The sequence below is a fragment of the Dicentrarchus labrax genome, unplaced genomic scaffold (assembly GCF_905237075.1).
Source record: "Dicentrarchus labrax unplaced genomic scaffold, dlabrax2021, whole genome shotgun sequence".
In the NCBI taxonomy this organism is placed as follows: domain Eukaryota; kingdom Metazoa; phylum Chordata; class Actinopteri; family Moronidae; genus Dicentrarchus; species Dicentrarchus labrax.
In genome coordinates this window covers 28,953,249-28,972,843 of record NW_026136721.1, presented here as the reverse complement: position 1 = coordinate 28,972,843, position 19,595 = coordinate 28,953,249, and the positions used below count along the sequence as shown (strand labels likewise).

Below are 19,595 nucleotides of genomic sequence, written 5' to 3'. Positions count from 1 at the left end.
TAGTTACTTCAATTAAAACTTTTTGATAAAACTAAAAAAAAATTGCATTTGTGATGTTGGTTTGGCTACGAAAACAAACAAGAAGAAGATCTCACCTCAGCAAGAAGGAGTTCATTCCTTGTCAGCGCTGTTGTGGGTTTTGTACAGTATATATAAAGGATGATAAATGTGCTTTTTCACAGCTGAAAGGCAGCTAATGGAGCAGACAGTCTTGTTAGACAAAAGGCACTTTAACAAGGACATGAAAGACACAAAGGACATAGGAGTGTTCCTGAATTAACTCATCCTTCACCAGATGATGGATCTAACACAGTGAGGGATGTCGTACTGTTTGATTATTTGCATAAGTTGTATCATCCTACATGTTGTGAGGAGGATTTTCAGTCACTCCATCAAGCTCGTCTTTATGATGGCAAAGCATTACCACTGAGCTTGTGATGTATCTCTGAAACAATAAATATACAGATGACAGGAGGTAATAAGTAACAGCTATTTTTCATTACTTGTCAGAATATTTGGTTCCCTGAGATGTCACTTTGGTTTGATTTGATTTAGGATGTCAACTTTATTGGTGCTTAAATTTTGAATACCTAAACAAAAAGACACTTTGGATGTCAGTTATATTATATATTTATACATAGACATATTCAGGGTCATAATATATCATATTTAGTTGGTTTATAGTTTTGGTTTGTTTATATTGGCTCCACCACTCTCTGATGAGGATCTCTTCATAAATAGTTTATAAGTTGTAACAAAGGTATTTATTAATAGTTTAAAAAGTATTTACTAATGCTTTATAGCTCATTAATAATTTAAAAAAAAAATTTTTTATGGTTCTTCAGCATTGTCTTTTTATCTAGCTCTTTAATTGATTATTTAGACCCCTAAATTGGCCGTTTAATTTTTGTTTTCCCTCATAAAGGGAAGGTAGACTTCATGAGCAAAAATATAAACCATTGTTTAATTAAATGTATTTAGGAGTTTGCCAGCTACAGCCACACTCTGTCTCGTATAAAGTAGCTTATGGTGGCTAATGTTTGCAAGATTTAGATAGATACCGCTGTATAACTGACATTAGGCCTGCTGAGTCAGTTTCTTATCTTGACTTCTCTATTCAAGCTTTTATTGTGCTACATTTTGCATTTACCATTGTCCCTTTTTTTTTTATTTGTGGGCACAGTGGCTGTTGTGTGGCAAAAGTTACATCTGCTCACTACATACCAGAACAGGAATGGCAGACTCTGCCACTAACACTGAAAACTACTACACAGAGATGTTATTACAGTATATAAATAGTTTAAATGGCTATTGCAGAAAACTTGTCAGCCAGAAATAGTAAAAAAAAAAAAAAAAGTAATGGGTTTGATTTAATTTAAATGGAATATAACTTATGACTTGATTTTAACTTAATTACTACTGACTTAATGGCTTATTGGAAAGGTTAAAAAATACTTCAAATATGTATTAAAATGGTATAAATATTTATGACTGCATTACCAAATAGAAAGGAAACACACCATCAAAAGAGATTTTTCACAAACCCATATGTTGTTTATAATAAGAGCTTAGAACTGATCATTAATTAATTATTATCATTAGTTTACAACCTATACACTTTTTATAAAGGGTGCTGTATTAGACAGTGGTACCTTGCAGAATCAGGTGCTACAGCATCAGGTACTGTGTGCTACCATTTTGCTTGACACTGTTCCTTCAGCTTTTTTTTAAGTCCTTATGGGCTTAACCACTCAGCTCTCTCAGTGCGAGTTATGACTGTTTAATCCCATCAACAACAGGGATTGCTGTCAAAGTATCATTGAATTTGACAAATGACAGAGGCAGTAGGCTGTATGTGGGATTCAGTTCAGCGAGGTAAAATGTTGATTCATGACTTCTGAAAACCCCACTGGCTAACTTCCTTAAAGCTTACAAGACTTTTCTGACCAGATTCATCTTCTATAGTCTGAACCAACTTTTCCTCACACACATCAACACCAGGAGTCTGACTTAAGACATTACAGTAGTTTCTCTCCTTCATCAGTTCAAGGTCCACCTTAACATTTAGGAGGATCTATGGAAATTGAATCTAATAGTCATAGGTATGTGTATCTTCCAGAGAGACCACCATGTTTCTACAGTTACACAATGGACAAACCAAACCCTGGCTCAATAGAACCTGTCACCGGCACCGTATAGTTTTTCCTGCAGAACTTGGAAGGCTGAGCTGCATTCAAATGGTTGCAATTTGCAATTTCACCACTAGATGCCACTAAATCTGTAACATGTAGGATGATCTTTTGGCAGCAATGGACTACAATATTCATAACTTTTCATTAGAGTATCACCTGAATACGGGAATCGTTGTGTTTTCATTACCTTAAAATTAGCTGTTTCTACGGACGCTTTGGGTTGCATCTCGTGGAGTCTGCCATGTTTCTGACGCCCGCTCTGTTAAGTTAGTTGCAATCTGAAACTTCACTGCTAGATGCCACTGAATCCTACACACCTTTAAGATTTGAGCTGGAGTTATTACAGTGTGTCTGGCCCGTTTCTGGGAAGTCCTCATCACTTTCTCTCCAGTCTGGCCACTTTTTTTGTTTGATGATTGAGTTCTTACCAGTTGAAATTTACTGCGTTGAGCAGATAACACAAGCCACTGTCTAATTTATTTTACTTCTTGACAGTGTCCACAAATGATTTATTACCTGCTGTCACAGGCTCCTGATTCGGCCATTTCTGTTAAATGAGGCAACATTAGCATATAGTTATATGAGGACATCATCCCTGAGGTCAACCCCGCTGCCTACCTTACCAGCTGATTGGTGAGACTATTTTTTGCACTTGAGGGAAGGGTCTCAGGGGTTTGACGCAGACAACATTTAACATTTCTGGTGTGTGTGTGCGTGTGTGTGTGTATGTGTGTGTGCTGGCAAGAAGAGACAAATGCCACTTCCTCCAACTCTGACCTCAACACTGATATATAATAAAAAGTCTCTTGTGATTTATGATCTGCTACGATTAAATATGATATGTGAAAGAAAAATGTGGCAAGTGTAATGTACATGGTGTTGAATGGCAGCAATAGTTACTCTCTCGATTATTCACCAAAGATATAGACCTGTATGAGTTTAACAATCTGCTCAAGGTCTACTTGGATTACGTCTAACCACTCTCCTCTGGTCTTAGATATTCTAACAACTAACAAACTCACTTCAAACCCAGCAAAGAAACAATTTATATGCATGACAATAACCCAAGAAGACAGTCGTAACCATGGAAATGATATATTGTGTATTGGGGATGTGCAATGTATTGACTGAAGGTTGTGTAATTCACATGAACCAGGGTGGACCAGCGTATAATGTGGGTCTACTAAACCCCAACCAATCCAGTACAGGATTATATAAACCAATATTCTTTCTTTCTTTAACATAAAGTCCTAATGTAAACAAAGTTCCTGATATAGATACCTTGTGTATGTATAGGTTAAGACGCAAGAAAAAAACATATTGAAAACACAATTTAATGCAATTGAGTATTGAATATTATCACAAACTAGAGTTTTAATAATTCGCCTACCAAAGAATTGTACCAACATCTTTACTACACAGTGTCTACAGCATTTAAAATACTTTCACACACATGCTGTACTATGTGGACTATATGTTTTACAGATTGCAATATCATGTTGATTGTTGTTTTGCATTACAGTGCACATATATTTATATTTATTTGTCTAATTGTTCTGTACCACAAAGTGGACTACAGTATCCTATAGGTAGAACTTCAATAGCACTACAAAGGTAGCGAGGTACATTTAGGTTGGATGCGTTAGACTGAGCGGTTGAATGAGATTTGTAGCATACTTCGACTGTGCCTCCGCGGCCGCCGTACTTGTTGTTCTCTGGAATAGGAAGCACATCTTGCGCCCTGTTATTAGCCGTGCTAGCCGCTAGCTAAGGCAATGGCTGAATATTCTCGCGTAAAATCAACCAAACTGGTTTTAAAGGGTCTCAACAAAGGGTGAGTGTTTGTTTTACTTAGTACCACCGACCGATACCGTCTGTAGTCGCTCTCACGGATAAACAACCGGGTTCTTATAACATGAGCTGAAGCTAGCCGAGGCTAAAACCTTACTGTTACGTGAAACATCAACTAACTTAATAACTAAATAAAAGTTCTGTACTGTGGTTTATTTCTGAACAAAGTAACTTAGTTATTGTCTCGTAATAGTTTTACTAGCGGCAGAAACGGCAGGTACTTTAATGACAATAATTGGACGGAGCTAACGCTAGATTTAGAAAAGCTTATAATTATAATATTAACCATATATTGGGGCATAATAGAGATAATAAGAGACTGTCCAGAGAATTAACTTCCAAGAAAACCAAACTCCACAATGTGGAAATTATACAAGATTGCAGAAGACTCCATTATTTTGAAAATGGAAAGATAATGAGGAACTACTTTGACTCTCTGTAGAGTAATTTGTGAGTATAAACAGGATGATTATAGAGGATAATTACTTACAGAAATACCCCCAGACTTTCGCCTTGTAGACTGTATTACTGTATTAATTTAAAGTATTTCTGTGTTTCATATTTACATATAACAATAATAATTTAATAAATAAACTTTTATGTTGTTATGGGGGCATTTTGAATATACATTACAGCAACAAATCTAAATGTGTCTTGAATTTATGTTGCTGCACAACAAATTTAATTCAAAGAGTAACTTGTTGACCTCCGCTGATGTACAGGTGTACTCCAGGACCCTGTGACATCACTGGTGGGTGTAGTTGCTGATCAGGCTTGAAATCAAAGAGAGAGAGAGCAATGAAATGCTGCTTTTCAGCCAAGTTACTCTTAGAAGTCAACAGGATTCAATGCTTTATGAAGGGCCTGTCCTCGAACTATATTGGAAGAAGAACTTAATGATAACTCTGTGATCTGTTGTTGGCTTTGAGAGCCTTACAGTTGCATTTTCAAGGTAAATGTATTCACTTTCCACAAATTAATTTGCCCGCCTGAGAGGTTTAATGTTTGGTTATGCTGGCAAGTCCTCGCTGTGTAATTAAACATTTAGCAAGGTAATTACAAATGAAGACCTTTTCTCTTTTTTCTTCTTTTTTATACAATTTATTTATTTTTTTTTGACAGGAAAAAGAAGAAGAATAAAGATAAGAAGAGAAAGGCAGCAGATGAAGAAGAAAAACCTGATGTTGTTGGTATGTATATGTACTGTATTTCTAAATTGCAGAAGCCAAGAAAATACGTTTTATATAGTAAATATTCTTTTAGCATGTACTCTGGATAGGTAAAACAGTTCTCTTTGCAATATGATCGGGGAAATAAGCATGAGAAGATTAATAGAATAAATAAATGTCTCTCATTACTGTATTTGAATGTTAAAAGCGTATTTATGTACATAATTGATAATAACTATGTATAGAATCAGCATTTTGTTTTTCATTGTAAACATAATCCTAAAAAACATTATTGATGTTTACAGTTTTACAAACAACACTGATGTAGTTGTTGTCTATAGTTGTTTTAAATATTAAAACAGTAGCAAGTATTAGAACGTAGCAGGTTGTACGTCATTGTATTTATATTCAGATCATATGTGTTACATGATAGAGTCTAGAAGTACCAGCTTGTAGTGATATGTCTGCTACTCCAAAACATTCTCCTGTTGAGTGTGTACTGCACCTTAATGTTGCTGTCGCTTTCAAGCACACAGCAGTGCCATGTGTTATTACACCTTTTGACATGGGTCTCTCTGTTCACCAGGTGGTTGGTGGTCTGTCAGCAGCTTTGGTGAAATCACTGGAACGGTTGCCATAGAGATGCAGAACAACTCGTACATCCATGCCCTGGATAGTGGGCTCTTCACAATCGGTGCACCACACAAAGGTAACAAGATGGACTGGAGTGACTTCAAAATTTGACATTTCATAGTCAATTCATAGCAGTCGGGTCATTCACACAGCTCTAGTGACCTTTACTAAATTTGATCCTTTTTTTCTCAGCACAGTCGAAAATGTGTATACGGGTGAGGATTACAATGCAGAAATAGCACAGTGTGGGGATGAAGGGGGGGTTTTGCCTTCAGTCCACAAAGCAGTAAGTATTCAAGCATTAAATCCAAACACCAGACTGAAAAGGCTGAACAGGGGTTGAGTTGAGGGTAAGGACAGAGCTAACTCCCAAGTTTTAACTCACTTCTGCCTTCAGGCACTTCTAAGGGAGTGTTGCTCAATGAAACAGTCTGCCTGGAACGAGACACTACTAACAATTAATTCAGCCCATGTTTTGTGAGAACCAGTGAAAATGGCTGGGAGATTGAGACATCCCTATTCCCTTAGTGGGTCTTCATCCTCTGCGTGCACATAAGTTCATTTTTAGGAGATGAAAGAGGACATGAGCTAGTTGTATAGAAATTAGAGATTTCCTCCCTTCTGACTGGATTTTCTGCACAATACCTTGGATGATACATTGTTTCAGGAAACTGCAAAATATGTTCACTTTCACCTGCAGGTCATATTTCAAAGATAATGAGTCTTTTGAAAAAGCAGCTTATGTCACATTTTACCTCTTATTTATTAAATCTTTTCTCGTTAATGTCTTGCGTAGTCTGCTCTCCCTTGACCCGAGCCCCACATGACTCACAACAAATTGTGCAAAACTTTGATTTATTGTAAAGGTCGGGAAGTGACCTAATGACAGGCAGATCAGTTTTATGAAATCATGTGGTACTCAGTAGACCTTTAAAATAAAGCAATTAAATGCAGCACAGCAGTTTGTTCCATATCTTATTCCGAATGTCTCACTGCTGGTGAAGTGGACGCAGATCAGCACAGCGCTACGTAGCCAGTGGATTTGCATTATTAATTACAAGAATGCATAAGTAAAACAGGAAGCAGATCCCACGGATAAACTTGTGAACCAATATGAAGCCTTTTTTACATTGTTTTATATGTTTCAGATGATGAAGGACCTGACCCTCCAGAACAGTTTACTGCGATCAAGGTCTCAGACGCAAGGTGAGTGCGCAAGTTTGCCTGCACAGATAATCCTTCACCAACATATTCAATACCTGGCTTCTGCAGGGGCCCCTTATATTGTCAAGATGTACCTCCTTGTCAAGTTGCTTCCCATCCTGCAGCCGTTTCTCATAGGGAGGCACAGATTCTGAAATTCTGAGCCAATACTGATTTTTAAATAACAATTTGGCCGATACTAATTATTATTTTTTTATTTATTCACCCCTTTTTGTGCTGGGAAACAAATAAATCAATATAAGCATCTCTGCCTTGTTGCAGCTTAATCTATTTCTCTTCTCATCCAAGATGTGAGATGCGGAGATGAACAGCCGCTGACTGTCCTGTACTGATTATTTCTCCAATGTCCAAGTTGGAAATAACCAACACAACATTTAGCCAGCACAAAACTAATGTAATCTTATTTGCCAGTAGACCAATGTCAGTTAATAAGGTGAATATTTGCTGTTGCAGAGTAGCCTTGAAGTCTGGATATGGCAAGTACCTGGGTATCAACTCTGAGGGTTTGGTAGTGGGGCGCTCTGATGCTATTGGCGCCAGGGAACAATGGGAGCCAGTCTTCCAGGAGGTGAGTCTTCCTAATCTTGGTGTATATGTAGATTTAACTCTGTTGACTAGCAGTTAAATAGAGATAAAGAACAGGAAGGTCGATACTAAAGAGTTATTTTCTCTCATCTCAATTAAATACAAGTACAGTTGAAACACATTTTTTTCCGACACTTTATTGACAGAGAAATCAGGAATCAAGAAAGTAATCTGCATATTAAGTAAAAATAATGATAATCTTTTGTTTCAGCTGTATGTAGTAGGTAGGTAGGTAGGTAGGTAGGTAGGTAGGTAGGTAGGTAGGTAGGTAGTGCAAGACTGCATGACAGTGCAAAGCTGGAATAAATACAGTAAGAACCATACTTAATAATAAATATTTTTATTTCCAGTGGTGCCCATATGAATAGCAATTAGTGTTTGAAATAAACACACTTTTTTTTTCTAGTTTTAGCACATTATGTAAAAAGGGACTCTTTTTTTTTTTTTTTTTTTACCTCTGTCTCCAGCCTCACGGCTGATTGGAGTTTAACCCATGAGAGATAACACTTAGCTGTAGTCAGGAAGAGCTAATTCATTATGCAGAATGCATCTGCCTTATCACTGTAGCACACTGCTCGCCTTGATACTTTGTTGAACCTATAAACAACCTGCCCGGCACAACCTTGAGACTCTTTTATATCAAATATCAGGCAACCTTTCATGCCTGTCACAACAACCAATCCCACTGCAATTCTATCTAATCTACTGCCTCCTCCTCTGTTTCCTTTCTGTTCTGCCTCAGGGCAAAATGGCTCTCCTGGCAGCAAATAGCTGTTTCATCTCCTACAGTGACAGTGGGGACATCGTGGCCAAGAGCAAAACAGCAGGGGATGGCGAGATGGTGAAGGTGATGTGTAAATGATGTTCTTCCACAAGGTTGCATGTTAATCCTTCCATTTTAAGCATGCAATCTCTGTGGGGTCTTGACTGTGGAGATGGAAGGGGAAAATGTTTGTGACCTCACTTCAGGGGGTTCAAGATATTGATATTTAATGCAAAACTCTTTGTTTATTTTATTTTTTATTTTCCCTGAATGATGAGCAGATCAGGTCGAGTACGGAACGGGAGGTTAAGCGTAAAGACGAGATTGCGGAAGAGGACCGGGGCAATGTGAAGTCTTGTGAGCTCAATTATGTGTAAGTGTTCTCCACTGTGTATATCTTTAGTGCTGACTTTAATCTACAAGCAGTCCAGTCATTAACAAATGAAGGAAACTCGTGTTTGCTTCACTTTGTCAGCAATTCTCTGCTATGTTCAGTAGACCGCTTTGTGCTGCATTTAATGTGCAATTTAAGAGCAGTGGGCAGTGGGAGGAGGTGGCTGCTGTTATGTGTTTACATGCATGTTAAATACAGAGTGACCAGAAAAACATTTGAATGCCATCCAGTGCAATAGTTAAATGTAATAAATAATATATTTGTGAAACTCTGTCATATATGTAATTTAAATAAGGTGGACAAAATATTAGAAACACAACACGTCCACAAGGGGATAAGACAGACCTAAATGGTTGTCAGATGAATAATTAGATGGAAAGCCATAAAAACATATTTCTGTTACACAGATTGTTTATTTTTCAGTCTCGAATGTTTGCTTTCTTCTCTGTAAATTACTGGGTAAATTGACCTCTTCAGGCCTCTTGATATTATTCAGATAAAAGAAAGGGAAAACACTCTTTCACAAGATTAGTCTCAACTGGTAGATATTTGCAGCCTGTGAGGGGTCGCAGTCAGACATTGCTTTGTTTTTAAGTGGTCACAAGCCTAATAAATCATTGCCCCAGAGTATAATCGACAACCACACCAGTCCACAATACAACAATACAGCCTCACAAACAAGTCTCTTAACTCATATCTGACATAGTGTCAGTAACAACTGAAAGTTTTACAAACATAGTGGATAAAGATTCAGGGAATTTATTGTCATCATATGCATTAAAAAGCCAGCAGATGCATTTCCATACAGTGAAAAGTTTCAGCTGTCCAGTCAACGTGTATACAGTCATGCTATCACACAAAATGTAACAGATGTACTCAGATAAAAACAGTATAAACAAACAGACATGCAAACAATATACAATACAATATGTGTTTTCTGGTCAATCTGTATATATTGTGAATTCTTCATTCTGATTTCTAACAACTTAATAGGTTTACCAGAAATAACTCAAGAAAAGGTGCACTTACTTTGTATTTCCGAATTTTTTAACTACATCATTTGGCCTCTCTCAGCAGACGAGTGGCTTGGTTGGCATGGAGATGGTTTAGTTATGTGGATGTTGTTTTGAAATGGTGTGTGTCCCTGCACATTACATGCCCCTTTTTTTTAGTACTTGGTAAAAAGAAATAGTTTATTGTCAGTGTACAACATACAATATCTCTTGGCTTTTTTCTGCTGTTGTAGACATTGGAAATTACTTTTTAAGTGGTATTTGTTTTTAAGCTGCTGTTGCATTGTATTAATAATTATAGTTGGGTTTCACAACAGCTTGACATTTTATGGTTTTAGTAGTATACCTTTCAGCCTCCTCCTGAAATGAATGCCAAAGCACTTTACTGAGGGGGGAAAACAGTGGTTTCCTTCCCATTATCTTCACATTGTGTTGGTCTCCACTGACGAGATTTTGACAACAAAATCACATCCGTGGATGTGAGATCACGCCTTTTAAGCTCCCGCCTCATCAGTCCTGCACCTTAAAGATGCAATTGATGATCTGCTGTTGTGTGGGATGAGAAGAGGGCAACACCACATTTCAGCATCCGATGCTGCAAGTGTTTTATATACGGCTCGTCTGCGGCCTATTAACTTTCAGGCAATATGTCTGAAGCGTTGTTTTTTTTTTTTGCTTGGCATGCTATGGCTTTTGTTTCGACTCTATTATTTGTTTTAGATGAATGCTGGGGAAATGGACTCATCATGTTGACATGTTGATAATGGCTGCCCTTGAGCCTGTGTCTTGATGTAGTGTTTAGCGTCTAAAATGCCTTTCAGGATGGAGTGCAGCTTGGGAATCATAAAATACAGGCAGAGCGAGGAGAAACTAAATTTCAGATGCCTTGGTTGTTTATAGCGATGTTGTGGTAGATATTGGAATATATTGTTAAAATTGCTTACATTAGAATAACAGATTATTTTAAACTCCCCCGTGCACATTTATAAAGCAAAATGTTCATGAAGGTTCACACTGACAGATGGAAGAGGATAAAGTCCTCACATAGTGCAGTGGTACCTTCCTAGCAGAGCTTATTTAGTTATATGTATGATTTCAAGCTAAAATCTTGATTAATAAAAGGATAGGATTCCACCCTTGTTAACAAATTATACTCTTATCCTTGGGAGAACTTCCAGCTTTAGCTGAATATGTAAATAATACATCTGTAAATGTTGATTTGTGGCAACTAGTCAGCTTAGGCATGCAGCGTATTGCTATTTCGCTGCCACTGTCAACATTTAGATACTCTTCTTTAGTTAATTCTTGGGCTCATTATCTGGATTTTTATTAAAGATTTAACTTCTTAGAGCCTCAGTGTCAGTTCTCAAAAGAGGATAAGTTGCGAAAATGTCAGTAAATTTGTGTGTTTGAATCGAGCGGTGAGTCATTTGCCTTTGAACATCCTTTTATAATAGTTTGCTGTGTGTATTACAGGAAGAAATTTCAGAGTTTTCAGGATCGGCGGCTCAGGATTAATGAGGAAGACCCTTCCACACTAAAGAGAGCCAGAACAGACGGGAAGTTCCACGAAGCTTTGCTTGACAGGTGTGAAAATAAGCTCATTATATATTTATTTTTAAACACCTAATTTACATTTTTTATGTATTAGTTATCACTCTTACTTAAGTGTTACTTCATGTAAACAGGTAATTTATACATGAAGATATAAAATCAAACTGCACTGTTTTTACTCAAAGTTTTCACTCGAATTTGTGTTCAATTTAAAATGTGTCAAAGTCAATGAGTTTATTAACACAGTGAAATATGAGGCCAATAAAAGGCTGGCAGTTTCTGAGCATTTAATACAAGCACATTGCGATCATCCTTCCAAAGTAAAGAGATTCACTTTGCAGTGTTTTCATTGACTTCCTATTCACAGAAATTTTGTGTTCATGAAAATAATTACAGAAGGATCGTTGTTATACCTTTAAATGCTTCGGAATATTTGCTTTAGAAAATATTTCCAATGTTTTTAAAAGGTACAGTTAAATATTAAGCTACAGCTGAAAGGTTAGGTAAAAATAAAATTTGTGGAGTATACTGGTGAATTCAAAACATCCAACAACATTTTAAATTATGTTTCTATTTTATTTCTTTACTTTTAGATACATTTTCCTTCCTACATAAATGTATCAGAGAGATTTTAAGACAAAAATGTTACATAAAAGCACAACACTCATACTGCAGTTGGACCAGCCTCCATTCCTTTATGTGTTTACTTTGCAGCTTTAGATGTGTTATTTGAAGTAGCGAAACCTCATGGGCAGGTAGTTCGGGTTGCCTTACGTTATAACAGACTGAGAAATCTGTTTAGTGCTTCTGTTCACACATCCATGGTATGATACATAAATTCTCACATATCCTACTTCTTACTACTGCTAGGATGATGATGTAAATAAAGCTGTAGATCCACTGATTGACACTGAATTGATAATAATGTAAAACAGATAATAGTTTGATTGCACAGACAGACTGAAACACTGAATGTAACACATCATCTGTTTGTTTTTTGTTACAGGAGAAGCAAAATGAAAGCAGACAGGTACTGCAAGTGAAGACTCAACTTCTATCCACTGCCATGTCTTTGTTGTAGATTTTATAGATTTGGCCATTTGATCTGACATTTTATGTACTGTTTTTGTGTTTTGTTTTTTTTTCTTCATATTTTGAATAAAATTAAATGGTCATGTCAGTTTTGTTGTCTTTGTGTATTTTTGCCGCCAGCTGGATTCATCTTAATGGTGACATTTATAGAACTGGTGACCCATTGGATTGTTCTGTGTAAATAAATAACCATCTTTTCACTTTGCTCTGGATCACCAGTTTGTGAAACCTTTGGCTTATAGGATGTCCCATGTTTTTGGATCACATTTTGTAGTTGTATGCAGTGATCGATGGTCATATAAACTATAACTGAGTTTGTAATTGGGCAAACAACTGCCAAAAGTGGCCTTTAACTAACCTTTAATTAAATGTCAGAGAATGTATTATTTATTTATACTGTGACTAATAAGTTTGACAGTATTTGGTGTGATGTTTGTTTTGAGTTTATGTAATGAAGATAAATGTCACCTGAAAAATGTAATGCATAACACTCCATTCCTCTTTCTACACGTCATGGCCAAAAGTATGTGGACACCTGAACAAACTCTTGTTGAGAGGTTTTCTACATAGTTGATTTCCCAATTAATCCCAAAGGAGTTGACATCAGGGCTCCGTGCAGGTCAGTCAAGTTCATCCTCTTAAACCTCTGAACACTATTGGGGTCTTTGCCGTGTTGGAGCAAGAACAGGGCCTTACTCAAAGTTAAAAGCCCAACTAAATACATTGTATGTTGCAGCATCGAGGTTTCCCTTCAAATAAGGGACCTACTCCAACACAAACAGTTCCACCACCAAAGTATGTAGTAATAAAGGGGCCCAGACACTAGTTACAGCTTCTAAGTTGAGAGTTTTTACTGCTTCTCTTTGTGTCATGTTACAGTAAACTGAATATCGTTGGGCTTTGGACTGTTTTCAATGTCACATTTGGGCTTTATAAAGTTTTGACAGTTTTGGAGGAGTTACCAAAATCTTTTACTTAAGTAAAAGTACCAATACAGCAGTGTTGGTTAAAAGACAATTCAAAATCCTACTGAAGTAAAGGTAAAGAAATATTATCAGCAAAATGACTCACAGTATCAAAAGTCCTCGTTCTGCAGAGAAATGGCTGCCAGTGACTGATGTATTATATTTTATATAGTTAGATGTACAGTTTGGTGGTTTTGTCCAGTGGTTCCCAACCTAGGGATCGAGCCCTGTGGGGTCGTGGGTTGATTAATGGGGTACAAATGAAGAAAAATCTACAACATAAATTAGCATTCTTTCTTTCTTGTTTTTCTTTTTTGTGTGATTTTCACATCATCTATAAAACATTTATTTTAATTAATCCATCACACCTGAAATATTACAACGCATTGTATTTCATAAATTTATCACGTTTTATGTCAAATCTTAATCTGAGAATAAATCTAGTAGCTGACGTTGTCAAATAAATGTAGTGCAGTTAAAAGTACAATATTTAAAATGTAGTGCAGTTAAAAGTACAATATTTAAAATGTAGTGCAGTGAAAAGTACAATATTTAAAATGTAGTGCAATTAAAAGTACAATATTTAAAATGTAGTGCAGTGAAAAGTACAATATTTAAAATGTAGTGCAGTGAAAAGTACAATATTTAAAATGTAGTGCAGTGAAAAGTACAATATTTAAAATGTAGTGCAGTGAAAAGTACAATATTTAAAATGTAGTGCAGTTAAAAGTACAATATTTAAAATGTAGTGCAGTTAAAAGTACAATATTTAAAATGTAGTGCAGTTAAAAGTACAATATTTAAAATGTAGTGCAGTGAAAAGTACAATATTTAAAATGTAGTGCAGTGAAAAGTACAATATTTAAAATGTAGTGCAGTGGAAGTGTTAGGGAACATAAAATCTGCTAATGCAATAAACATTTAAAAAGTAAGTGAACGGGTCTACACACTCTCGGTCACATAGTGTATACAACAGATTACTTAACTAAATGCAAAGTTATTTGGTGAAGCAAAACGGTGGGAAACAAATATATGAAACACTTTTTAAAATAGACATGCAGTCACATGAGTGATCATGTTAGTTAGTTTTACTTCCGTGTGGAAGCAACCACTAGCCTGTCTGATTAGAGGGGTGTTTCCCATCAACTTGTTACTCATTTTGTCCAAGGCTATCGCTTTTATAGCAAAAAAAAAAAAGAATCATTATTATATTTGTAATTGTGCCAAAAACACGTGTGATTTATCTTCGTTTATTGGTACAAAAGGCGTTTTATGTCCTTTTGAGAGCTTTCCGGTTCCCCTCTCTTCCATAAAAGTGAGCTCACTGTCACGAGATAAACAGTGGCAGCTTCCGCCTCAGACTTCAGCGCAGGACGAACAACATCAACAACAACAACAACAGTTCTGCTGAAATCTCTCTAAAATGGCCCGCTGTGTTTGTCTCGTTTTAGCGGCTTTACTTTCCGTCGCATCGACACAGTTTATACCACCGGTAAGCGACATTCCCGCGCAACCACTGTGCACTCTAACACTTTTATTTTGACAAACATCTGCTTGTGTTGTCCAACTACAATGAATTCATGCATTTGTTTACAGTATACTGAAGACTGTCGGGCAGAAATGTATCCACCAAATGGTCCCACGTAAGTGACATGAAGTTAAAGACAGAAACCTTGTTGGTGGCTGTTACAGAAAGTCCCTCTGTTGTTCGTTAGCTGTGTGAGTCATTGGCAATGTTTTGTAACACCTGTGCTTCATAACAGAGCTCTGCTACCTTCACTTGCTCCTTGTAAACCTCAACATCCACATACACAAGTTGCAGGTAGAATGCTGCGTTTGGTTGCAAAAAAACAACAAAACAAAACAGGAATTGTAGATATGTTTTGTTTACCTGTCGTTTATACATCACGAGGAGTGCTACTCAACCTGTGAAGACAGTTATAAATGTCTTTTGTGAGTCTGGAGGAGCTTTTTAAAGCCTGATCATGATAACCCTGATGATAATGAAGATGTCATCAGGGTTTTTTGTTGTCTTGGCCTCAGTGCTGAAACAATTGTTAGGATTAGTCCATTAGACAATCAGCAGAGATGTTGTCATTTATTAAGCAAAGAATGCAAAATCTTCACTGGTTCCAGCTTGTCAAATGTGAAGATAGGCTGCTTTTTCTGTCTCGTATCATTGCAAACTGAATATAGCCACAACATTTGCTTGATGAAGAACTAAAACAAGTCAAAATTGTTGCCAGTTAATCTAACTAACAACTTCAATCTGTTTCCACAGGAGATAAAACTAAGATTTACTGGTCAGATAGAATTAGGTTGCTGCATTAAATGTCAAATAAAAATTACGTCTGATGTTGTGAATGAGATGTTATCATTTGTATCCTGATGTTTCTGAAGTTTTACAGCTTTTTTTTTTTTTCTTTCTAATCAGGTTCAGAGGAGCTGTCAGCTGGTACACAGTGGACCTCGACTTACCGCCCAGCAAGAGATGGACAGCTCTGATAACTGCCAAAAAAACTGATGTAAAGATGCTGTCAAGTGCTTTGAACTAGTCTCACAAAAATATCACGTCTTTTTCTTTTTTTTCACTCATGATCTCTTTCTTTTAAGCTGGTCAACATGATTCAGGCCATCAAAGACTTGGCTGATGCTTTTGTTCCCAGTGGGAGGCTGATAGAGCTGGTCGACATTACGCTGGTGGGTGTAATTTTATCTCTGTGTACTGTGTTTTCCTCACACTGACATATTTTTATTGTGATGAAAGGTTTAATGACTTCAGTAATGTTTTCTGATGTTCTGCAGCCTCTGATGGCGGACACACTTCCAAACCCTTTCAGTGATGAAATCAAAGGAATTGCAACTGCTTCAGGGATTCCTCTTGGTAAGAAAACACAAATGTTCTCAACTTTCTGTTTAGTAAATATTTTTAAAATGCACCATTGACCTCTTCCCCTTTTTCTTTTCTATTTATTTATATCTAAGGTGAAGTCGTCTTGTTCAACATCTTCTATGAGGTGTTCACTGTGTGCACATCCATTGTTGCAGAAGACGATAAGGGTGGGTCATTGTCCAGAATCAGATTGATTAACAAACTTAAAATATTCATCAGTAGTGAAATGATTTGGGGTTTTGCACTCTTACAGGTAACCTCATTCATGGTAGAAATCTGGATTTTGGATTATTCATGGGGTAAGAATCACCCCCTTAAAATCACAGTTTTTAAGCTCAACGTGTCCGTTTTAAAATAACCTCTCGATACTGACTTGTCCCTCTTCACAGCTGGGATGTGAAAAACAAGTCATGGATCATTAGCGAGAAGCTGAAGCCCCTAGTGGTCAACCTCGACTTCAAGAGGAATAACCAGACCGTCTTCAAGTCTACAAACTTCGCTGGATATGTCGGCATGCTGACTGGCATCAAGCCTGTAAGTCAATTAGTTATATAACTGAAGATTCAATCAGAACAAAACATCATTTAACATCAATAACAACTGTTGAGACTTGCACAGTTCGGTTTGTAAGAAAGATGAATTTCTCCTTCCTCTTGTAGCACATGTTCACTCTGACTATGAATGAGCGCTTCAGCCTCGATGGCGGATACATCGGTGAGTGATCAACCGTTTGGCTCGGGACTATATCCATTGTCATTTAGAAAGAAGGTCTTGGTTTTGTGACTATTTGTCATCATCTGAATCTGTTCACATGCAGGCATCCTGGAGTGGATCTTGGGGAAGAGAGATGGGATGTGGATGAGCTTTCTCACTCGCTCCGTCCTTGAAAATGCAAACAGGTATTCATTTTTTATATTTAAAGGTTCATTGTGGAGGTTTTTTTACCACTAGTGTTGCTGGAGAGCAATGTTTCTATGTCTGATGGCAGTAATGAGCTGTAAAATGCACCAGTGTAATGTTAAGGATTTAGACAGTGCAATTTATTTCAATGAACTAACCAGGGTACCTTTGTAGAATGCTGAAAAATAAAATGCTAAAATCAATTTCAAGAACAGTTTATTTGTATGGGGTAAAGAGTTTTAAGCTAAGATTTAAAAGAACTATGAGGTGAAGCAGGACGTCAATTTTTATGGGAGTTATTTTTTTCCCCAGTTGTGTAAACTGACTGCTGGCTCTCCGTGTTAAGTGGTGATGTCTCTGTTTTCAACAATGAGTCTTGTCCCATTCTCACCAGCTACGAGGAAGCCAAAGCTCTCCTGGCTCAGACCAAGCTGCTCGCTCCGGCCTACTTCATCCTTGGAGGAAACCGTACAGGCCAGGGCTGCATCATCACCAGGTCCAGACTGCTCAGTATCGATATCTTGGAGTAAGTACTAGAGCTCATTCTGTATATGTATGCGTTCCTGGATATAGAGACGTCTGTGGCTCAGATTGTAAATGCTTAGTCACCATGTATGACTGATTACTGATGTATCCGACAGTCCTAAGCGAACCAAAAACACTGTATAGCCTACTAAATCGCAATGAAATGCAGCACAGATTTGAGTTGTTGGTGTCTTTTTATTTTGTGTCAGTCACAATGATTCAGCTTTTCTTGAGAAACACCACTTGCTCAACTAGGAACTGATGACAGCTGTAGTTTCAGATCACCTGATTTTAACTCTATTACACAAATTTGGGATGAACTGGTGACATGCTCAGAGTAGCAGTGTACTCGCATGTTGAGGTTTTTTATTATTATTATTTATTATTATTTCAGGATCGACCTGAAGCTGGGCCGGTGGTACGTCCTGGAGACAAACTACGATCACTGGAAGGAGCCTTTGTTTCTGGATGATCGTAGAACTCCTGGCATGAAGTGTATGAACCAGACCACACAGAAAGTGAGTACTGATATCACCCACTTCCTCTACAGAAGTGGACAAATATCTGCCTCTGATTAGAGGATGTGAATGTTTTTAGACTTAGGTAAAGCTAGGTCATGCAACTCGTGATTTAAATCTGACACGTTATATTCCTGTTTTTTTTTTCAAAGTGGTAAGACACCTTTTGATTTGTCACCTTTTTTTTAGAACATCACACTCAAGACCATGTATGATGTGCTCTCAACCAAACCAGTGCTAAACAAGGTGAGATTTTTAATGAATAAACAAAACGATCATTAAAAGTTTAAGATTGGTTGAGTGTAAATAACTTTTTTTTTTTTTTTTCTACAGTTGACTACATACACCACACTGATGCAAGTGTCTGAGGGAAAACTAGAGTCGTATATCCGCGACTGTCCTAACCCCTGCATGCCCTGGTAACGGTCCAACCGCTGCACCCATTTCAGTCTGTAAATGCGTGTCTGTGTGGAGGAACAGTGATTGAGACAAGCTCAGCTGATCTTTGGATAAAACTACAGGTTGTTCCTTTTTGAGTGTTTGCACAAATCACCAAAGTTTGTCTCCACAGCGATGTCATTTGGCTTTATTTTCCAGGAATACTTAAAGCTTTGATTAAAATACCAAATCCTACTTTTTTTCTGAGGGAAATTGATACAAAAGTGAATTAAACTTGTAAATGTTTTCCTTGTTGTTTTTACTGTAATTATGTATCATGTACGAGATTAGTCTATCTGTGGAGCACAGCACAGGCCTAGGGACCCCTGAGATGAATGCTCATGTATAATTAAATTAATGCTTAATATTGTTCCATTTTATATGAAATTTCTCACATCCAGTCCACACTCACCATTTTGTGCCTCCAGACTGTGGCCCCGCTTTAGTTTTTGCTAATTGAGCTGTTAACAGCAAGTTAGGTCACACCGTAACTGACCATTTAATGCACTGAGACTGTTAAATGTACCTCACAGCTGACCACTTGCATTTTATTTTTAAAGATGGTAAATAAAATGATTCCCAAATCTGAGGTTTAACTTGTGACTCAGTGGTTTATTTTTACCATGTGTGCTTGTTGTTTTAGGTTTCTCATTTGCAACTAACAGTTATTTTTTCCAGTCAAATTGATGAATTGTTTTTTCCATTAAATGTCAGAAAATGCTTTCCACAGTTTCCCAGAGGACAAAATGATTTCTAATGTCTTGTTTTGTCCAACCCCAAGAGGTTTTCAATATTAAGATATAGGACAAAGAAAAGCAGAAAATCCTCACTTTTAAGAAGCTGGAACCAAAGAATATTAGCCTCAAATGATTAATCTATTATAAAA

The 19,595-nt window shown here is 37.1% G+C and overlaps 2 protein-coding genes across 2 annotated transcripts; both read left to right on the top strand.

The window, feature by feature from the left end:
• The first annotated feature begins 3,870 nt into the window (after positions 1–3,870).
• frg1 (FSHD region gene 1) lies at positions 3,871–12,558 on the top strand. The gene is made up of 9 exons (XM_051385405.1): positions 3,871–4,026; positions 5,166–5,233; positions 5,799–5,921; positions 6,994–7,051; positions 7,523–7,637; positions 8,397–8,501; positions 8,699–8,790; positions 11,301–11,411; positions 12,385–12,558. Exons 1-9 carry the CDS (start codon positions 3,968–3,970, stop codon positions 12,419–12,421), a joined length of 768 nt encoding a protein of 255 aa, XP_051241365.1. The 5' UTR covers positions 3,871–3,967; the 3' UTR covers positions 12,422–12,558.
• Positions 12,559–14,760: 2,202 nt separating this feature from the next.
• asah1b (N-acylsphingosine amidohydrolase (acid ceramidase) 1b) lies at positions 14,761–19,305 on the top strand. Its single transcript, XM_051386253.1, has 14 exons — positions 14,761–14,927; positions 15,032–15,078; positions 15,870–15,960; positions 16,049–16,135; positions 16,241–16,319; positions 16,421–16,495; positions 16,582–16,627; positions 16,718–16,862; positions 16,988–17,042; positions 17,146–17,227; positions 17,623–17,754; positions 18,148–18,271; positions 18,461–18,517; positions 18,605–19,305. Exons 1-14 carry the CDS (start codon positions 14,859–14,861, stop codon positions 18,692–18,694), a joined length of 1,179 nt encoding a protein of 392 aa, XP_051242213.1. The 5' UTR covers positions 14,761–14,858; the 3' UTR covers positions 18,695–19,305.
• The last annotated feature ends 290 nt before the right edge of the window (positions 19,306–19,595 follow it).

What these genes read in the sequence shown, in the direction of transcription:
- frg1 (XM_051385405.1), top strand. Translation starts at nt 3,968, where the DNA reads ATGGCTGAATATTCTCGCGTAAAATCAACCAAACTGGTTTTAAAGGGT. An exon ending in ATCAAGGTCTCAGACGCAAG is followed by an intron (nt 7,052 to 7,522) that starts GTGAGTGCGCAA and finishes TTGCTGTTGCAG; the next exon opens with AGTAGCCTTGAAGTCTGGAT. An exon ending in TCTTGTGAGCTCAATTATGT is followed by an intron (nt 8,791 to 11,300) that starts GTAAGTGTTCTC and finishes TGTGTATTACAG; the next exon opens with GAAGAAATTTCAGAGTTTTC.
- asah1b (XM_051386253.1), top strand. Translation starts at nt 14,859, where the DNA reads ATGGCCCGCTGTGTTTGTCTCGTTTTAGCGGCTTTACTTTCCGTCGCA. An exon ending in TATCCACCAAATGGTCCCAC is followed by an intron (nt 15,079 to 15,869) that starts GTAAGTGACATG and finishes CTTTCTAATCAG; the next exon opens with GTTCAGAGGAGCTGTCAGCT. An exon ending in TAACTGCCAAAAAAACTGAT is followed by an intron (nt 15,961 to 16,048) that starts GTAAAGATGCTG and finishes CTTTCTTTTAAG; the next exon opens with CTGGTCAACATGATTCAGGC.